This window comes from Carassius auratus, linkage group LG28B (genome assembly GCF_003368295.1).
Source record: "Carassius auratus strain Wakin linkage group LG28B, ASM336829v1, whole genome shotgun sequence".
Taxonomy (NCBI): Eukaryota; Metazoa; Chordata; class Actinopteri; order Cypriniformes; family Cyprinidae; genus Carassius; species Carassius auratus.
Genome location: NC_039293.1, coordinates 9401238 through 9408774, shown reverse-complemented (window position 1 = coordinate 9408774; position 7537 = coordinate 9401238). Strand labels below are relative to the sequence as shown.

At 38.6% G+C, this 7537-nt stretch overlaps 1 protein-coding gene across 1 annotated transcript; it reads left to right on the top strand.

Moving 5' to 3' along the window:
• Window positions 1-4443: 4443 nt before the first annotated feature.
• LOC113067459 (noggin-1-like) lies at window positions 4444-5567 on the top strand. The gene has a single exon (XM_026239880.1). It carries the CDS (start codon window positions 4681-4683, stop codon window positions 5332-5334), a length of 654 nt encoding a protein of 217 aa, XP_026095665.1. The 5' UTR covers window positions 4444-4680; the 3' UTR covers window positions 5335-5567.
• Window positions 5568-7537: the final 1970 nt, after the last annotated feature.

Here is a 7537-nt window from a genome sequence, read left to right as displayed (position 1 = left end):
TCAACCTTTAAATTATGTTAGATTTAAAAAGCTTCACAAAAAAAAGAATCACACTATAAAAATGAATGAATGAATGAATGAATGAATGAATGAAATAAGGAAAAAATGTATGGTTTTTAACTTGCATGTAATTGCAGAGGTAGCTATAAACTGACATAAGTAAATCACAATTCACGATTTTATTACAATTCTCTGTCATGTTTGTTTTACTATTTTGCAAGCAAATTTTCCTATTATGAAGAAAAAAAAGAATGGCCGATATTTAGGCCGAAGCGTGCAAAAAAAATCTTTGTGATTAGTTTATCTTTAAAAATAAGAACAATGGTACACATTACAAATACGCATAATATACAAATAAAACTAACAATGCTTTATTTTCAGGTACATTGTATTAAGCAGGAGCACTCAACAAACTGAATAAACAAATATAAAAATAAAACACTAGATTGATTCCTATTAAAGCAGCTGTATTAAAGCTTTTCAGTCAGGAATAGTGAGTGGATTTTCTGTGCATTTTTTTTATTTTATTAACATTAAAGGAATAGTTCACCCAAAGATCTGTTAATTCTGTCATTCTGATTTAATTTAATACCATAATTTCCTCAATCAAACGTTGTTTTAAACCTAATTGAGTTTCTTTCTTCTGCTGAACTTAAATGCTATTTTGAAGAAAGAGGAAAACTAAACAGTTGCTGGTCCACAGTGACTTCCATAGTATTTTCGGTAGCACTTTATTTTACAGTCCTGTTCCTCATGTACATACTATGTACTTATTATAGTAATTACAATAACTATGTAATAACTAGGTAACCCTGAACCTACCCCTAAACCTAACCCTACCCCATGTAGTTATCTTGTATTACCAGAACTTTCTTAGATAAATACACTGTAAGTACAATATAAGTACATGTAAGTACACGAACTGTAAAATAAAGTGCAACCGTATTTTCTTTTCTTCCTACTATCAAAGTCAGTGTGGACCAGCAACTGATTGGTTACCCACATTCTTTAAAATAACTTATTTCTGTTCAGCACAAGAAATAAATTAATACAGGCTTGGGACAACATGTGAGCGAGTAAATAATTACATAAATACAATTAAAGAGTGAACTATCACTTTAATGACAGTCGACAGCATGTTTAGTACCTTTAAAACCTGCACGCATCTAATATACAGGCATTTATCCATTTTTCTCTCAATCATTTACTTTCATTTTAGAAATAACCAACTGAGCCTATATGTAAAGCTTTTGTGTTTTGACAGTATTAGCGCAAAATTTAACTTATTAGAGTAATCAGGAACTGTTTGACAGACTTTTGCACGCGTGCTTTGGGTGAATGAAATGTTTAACTGGCAAGGCTTTGAAGCAAATGCAAATAATGTACTATTGCTATTGTGAAAAAATCCAGTGTACTGTGAGAGTAAGTCTACCGCTGAGTTAACACTGATGCAAATGTATGTCGCGTTGTAGAGTATATTGATATGGTGGCGCCAGAACTGCAGCTGATAGAATATGCACTGTAGCACGATAATATGGTATTTCTTCAAAAGGGGATAGTGGAGGCTTTTTTAATTTTCGTCCACGATCTAAAAATGTCACATCATACACACCTACTTTAACTATAACATTTGCGGGTCAAAATTGACCCGCTTGCAGACATGCTCATTACGCTCAATAAGAAATAGTCACACAATTGACCATTCGCTAAGACTTTGATTGACAGGTGATCTGTAAAAGTTGTGTATTGACGTGTCTCCATGGTTGAAGTAAAATACGTTTTGATGTTCATTCATGTTTATTATGTGCTTTAAGTAAATGTGAAAAGACGATCGGTTCACGTACTGCTTTAACTGGGGCAATGCGTTGATCTGTCACAACAAGAGATGTGTGACAAAATGGTTTGAATTTCTTAAAAAATGATCAAATTTGAAAGCTGAGACCTTGATTCATACCAGAAGTAGCCTGCTCTGTCTTGTCTGTCAGCTCGTTTTCTCTTTGCCCTGCGATATATTTTTCACCATGTGAGAACTGTAGTGCGAGAGCGACATGGCTTGTCAAACATAGCAACAGTAACTAAGGAGGATGGGTTTTTGCGAAGGGTCAATATTAAGAAAAAAAACTCCTAGATTATATTTCCAATTACTCAAAAGTGTTTTTTAGGTACGATTCACCTGAAGCATAATATAAAAAAATACCCCCCCACCCACCCACGAACCCACCAAATTGCACATCTTAAATAGTCAAGTGTGTGTTTAGAAATGTGGCCTCAGTTAAACATGACTGTGGAAACAGTAATTGAGGAGATAAATTGTGTGAACAAGCCACAGGAATCAGTGCAAACCTATAATTAGTGGGGCACGCTAAATTGAAAGGATTACTATTACTCATCCTTGGGGTTAGTGATGACATGAAAGATTCAAATCATGTGTGTTACTTTGCTAAGTGATGAGATACACCGTTTTCACCTGCTGGACAATAAAACAGGTGAAAAAATTAAACTGACGCACACTGAAGGACGAAATCTAGCCATAACTACAAGGCGATCTTTGACAACATAGCGTTTGCTCTAGCATCGTGGCGAGAAGTTTTACGTCTGTGTGTTCATGGCCTTAACAGGCAGAGAGGATTGTGGGAACAGAGCGGACAACGAAGCCACAGACAGATGTGATCTTTCTGCTGTGTACTGTATCTATAGCAGTACAGAATCTGTTATTTTCTTTCTTACACTTGAAAAAATTTAAGGTTCTTTAATGCCACCAATGGTTCCATGAAGAATCGGGACTCTTGAAAATGGAATCTTTCCATTCCACAAATTCTTTGTAGTGGTTCCTTTAGATTTTTTTTCAAAATGTTCTTTACACAACGAAAACATGAACTGAAAGGTTTGTTAAAGGAATAGTTCACCCAAAAAAGAAAAAAATTGGCTGAAGATGTCCTCACCCCAGCCCATCCAAGATATACATGAGTTTGTTTCTTCATTAGATTTGGAGAAATTTGGCATTATACAGTATCACTTGCTCACTGATGGAACCTCTGCAGTCAATGGGTGCCGTGATGCAGTTTTGATCAAATTAAATTGTTCAAATGAAAACATCTCAGTGTCGGCGTCTGCTCTGATAACTCTTGAGTATGACAGGTAGATACATGCCGCGTATGTATTTTGACTGTGATAAAACTCCAGGAAAAAATCAAGAGAATCGTATGTGACAGACGGTGAGGTTAAGCAAAGCCAAATGCTGATCTTTTGCTACTTCGCAAAATGTTTGTGGGTTTTTAAGTGGGTAAGTCCTGTTGAAGTGAGCTGGTTATGAAAAGGATTTTGAATTTCAATCTTTATTAAAATTCAACATGAACTGGCATTTACAACCTATTTTAGTTCTTTTAATCATGTCGAAATGTGCACTTGATGAATAATTATTAAGACATTCTTCTTGTTTTCTTTAAAAATAAATAAATCATGCACTGAAAAAAATGGTTTAAAATAAAACCAGAAACGTGCACTCATCTGTTTTGCATTACGGCTGCACTTCTCCAAGTCTGTTATGTGTATTTTGAGTCTTTTATGTTGTGACAATGCCCAAAAATACACCTGTGACTTGCGTCCCAGACTGTTCTCTGTCTCCTCGCACAGAAGTAGCGGAGCTGAAGTCTGAATTAGCTCATTCAGACAGAAACAGAGATGCATTTATCTCTCCGTCTGCTTTATGGCCAGTGGAATGGCAGGTCACTTCTTCCATTAAACGATTCTTGAAGAACGAGCGTTTGACAGTAGCTCGGGGTTCCCGCTGCGCTGGCTTGGTGGGAGATGTTCATTTTGGATTCATTTGGACAGAATGTTTTATGTTTTTATTCCCCATGGCCTAAGAACTCACTTGTGTGTTTGTGCTTCTTAAAGTTGCAAAAAGATAGTTACGTGGTCATTTAGGAGCTGCTTTTCTTCAAAAATATTTTCAGGAGACTTATTTCAGATTCAGTCTTCCTGGAATATCATGAGGATATAAGAGCATTGCTACATAGATAGTGATAGTACAGAGCTGACAGAGAGAGAGAGAGAGAGATAATTTTAATTTAATTGTCTAATTTATTATTTTAATATTAATGTCATGCTGAGTACTTTTTATTATTTTAAATATATTTATTTATTTATTTAACATTTAATTTAAAACATTTAACATTTAAAACACTATTATTATATAACCGTGTCAGTTAAAGAAAGTACAGACTATCATATAGGCCTGTATATATACTCTCGCCGTGAGGTTTCTCCCAGTGGCGCGAGGAGGCCGACAGGAGGCGTAGCGGCTTCTGACCCCCTCAGCCACGCCCCTCTCTCTCTCTCTCTCTTTCCCCCTGAGCTGTGAAGGAGGTGTCAGGGAATCTCCTGCAAACAAACTCACATTCAAAACCCCAGATCCGACGTATTACATCACTGGGCCGCGCGTGTATATATGAGAGGCGCGCGCGTCAGAGAGGCATTCCCAGAGTTTTGGCTCGTGCAGACTCGTCACGTGCAGGACTTTTCACGCGTTATGCAGCGCACGATTCCGATGCATTCAACCGCCAGCAGTAGGAAACCTTGCGAGTGAGATGGATGGATAGATCCTGCGTCTAGCGCTTGCATTCGCGTCGGATAAAGTTGAATTTGAGCGATTTTTTTACTTTAGTTTTTCGCATCACGATGGATCTCCCGCAGGGCTTGGTGACGGTGTACCTGCTCTTGGTGTCTCTCGCTCAGTGTCAGCACTATTATCTTCTCAGACCCATTCCGAGTGACACTTTACCCCTGCTGGAGCTCAAGGAGGACCCTGACCCCATCTACGACCCGCGAGAGCGGGACCTAAACGAGACCGAGCTGCGGAGCGCGCTTGGGGACTTTGACAGCCGCTTTCTGTCCGTCAATCCTCCTCAGGACCGCTACACCGGCAACGAGGATCTGGAGGAGCTGGACCTCCAGCAGCAGAACCCCACCGGGATGATGCCCAAAGACATCAAGAACCTGGACTTTGACGTGCAGTGGGGCAAGAAGCGCAAGGCCAGCAAGAAGCTGAAGCGCAGGCTGCAGATGTGGCTCTGGTCCTACTCGTTTTGTCCGGTGCTGTACGCGTGGAACGACCTCGGCGCGCGCTTCTGGCCGCGCTTTGTGCGCGCGGGGAGCTGCTACAGTAAGCGCTCCTGCTCGGTGCCGGAGGGAATGGTGTGCAAACCGGCCAAATCCACGCACATCACGCTGCTACGATGGAGATGCGTGCAGAGGCGAGGCGCACTCAAGTGCGCGTGGATACCGGTGCAGTATCCCATCATCACCGAGTGCAAATGCTCCTGTGCGAACTGACCAATCACAAACGGACATCGAAGCTCCGAGCCGATGCTCATTTCTGGAAAAAAGTGCACAGACTATATACAAACTGTCGTATTTCTGGACATGAGCTGCAGCTGATGCTGATTCCTGGACTTACATTATGGAAAACTGTATTACTGTACAAAATTTGATCTGATACGAATGTGGGATATCAGTTTAAAAAACTCTGCTCTGATACATATTTCTGGAAGAACATTAAAAAAAAATTTAATACACATTTTTTGGATTTAAGTTATGAAAAATGTTTTATTTTGTATTTTGGTAACACTTTATGTTAACTTTAAGTCATTAACAAAGTCAACAAAAATATTGATATGCTGAAGATAACAATACTTCATATATATTATATATGACAATATATTAAGTAAATAAAAAACAAAACATTTAATCTACAGTTTGAATGTACTAGCTGATGATTTGTTGTGCATTATGTATTATAATACGATAATAATATCTGTTAATGCCGTTCATATAAGTTATTGTAAAGTGTTGCGTTTTATTTTTTTAATGCACTATAATGTGTAGGAATGTATTGTATGTATATGTCGTGCCATCATGTAATGATTTAGCTACTTGTAAAAAGCCAGTATTATGTGTATTATCCAGAGTCTACTGTATTTGTGGAAAATATTAGTTAACGTATTTATATTTCAGAGAGCAGCCCGTGGAGCCGTTTGAGATGTTTTATAAGGTTTTCCACACAGATGTGACGACCTCAAAATTTATTATGGATTTTTAACGTCCTGCAGCTGTGACAGCTGCTTCGTGATGACGATTTGTCCTGTAAATTAAGATGAACTGTTATTTATTCTTTATATTCAGATAATAAAATATCAGTGAAAACCACACCAAATGGCACGCTCAAGCTTTTGTTTCCCAAGTCTTTGTTTCTTTTCAAGACGCCTGTGTAGAAACTTCAAAGAGATTCTCCTAATTTACCATGAAATATTCTCACCTGGCTTAAGGGCCCCGTAACCAGGCAACCACTGGTGATGCTCTCAGGGGCCCATGGAGGTTTTGGCACTTCAATCAACAACAAAAAAAAAAAATTCTGTAAAAATACTAATACTAATATCCACAGCTAGTCATAATTTAACCATGTTTATTTTACTGCACAAATGTAATTAGCTGATTTTTCTAATTTAAATAAGTGCATTTAAAAAATATGATTATTTAAATAAAATCAAATAGTTGCAAAAATGCAAATAGTTAATAATAAACCATGATAGCATGCCTTGATTTTTTTTGAGTGCATGTATGAATGACAAATATGCATCACATTAAGATATGGTAATCCAAACGGTTGGGGATTTTATATGCATCATATGTTTTGAGTGTATATTAGGGTAATTTATGAATCTTTTATTCATATATCCTCATGCACATCCACATTCAAACTCCTGATCTGTCATTAAGCATCATAGGGTATTTGCTAATGACTTATTAATGAAAGTTATTATGAAGTGTTAGCCGTGATTAAGTGATGTACGTTTCAGTAGACGTCCCATCTAAAGTAGATTAACTGCATTTTATGCATCGATTATTTTAAACAGTTCTTAACATTCACAGCCTGGGAACCCAAACGTGTTCATTTGCTTATCTGGTCTTGTTAAAACCTTTCTGGATGCACTTTCTGCTGGATAACTTGGTTAAGGGTTACGGCGTGTTGATGCGGCAAACATGTAATGTGGAGCCTAATGGAGCGGCCGACTAAACTTTCTCACATCACGGGGGATAACAGAGCTGACGGCTCAAGCTAATGAGTGCGTTAGTTTGCAGTTTGTAAAAACCGCAGCTTATCTAAAGTGAAAATGGCTCTTTATCTCTGTCTCAAGTGGTTTGTTTTCAAACTTTTTATTGTGGGGTGGAGATGCATGATGATTCTCATTGAAAACCTGTTAACATCTACTGTAACATCCTGAAGAGATAAAGCACGAGGTCTGGAACAGCTGGAGAGCATCTCTCTCTCATGTGGCCCGGGCCCGACTGCCACCCGCCCATTTGCGGCCCCGCAGGAGGGCCGGCCTCCCTCCGAGAGCATGGAGCCAGTCTAACAGAGGAATAAACCCTGCCAAACAGCCCTCATAAAGAGCATCAAATACAGCTCTGTTTACCCCTGCAGAACAGCGCTTTACCCAAACACTCCGCTGATTAGGACACCGTTACGGCCGCTTGG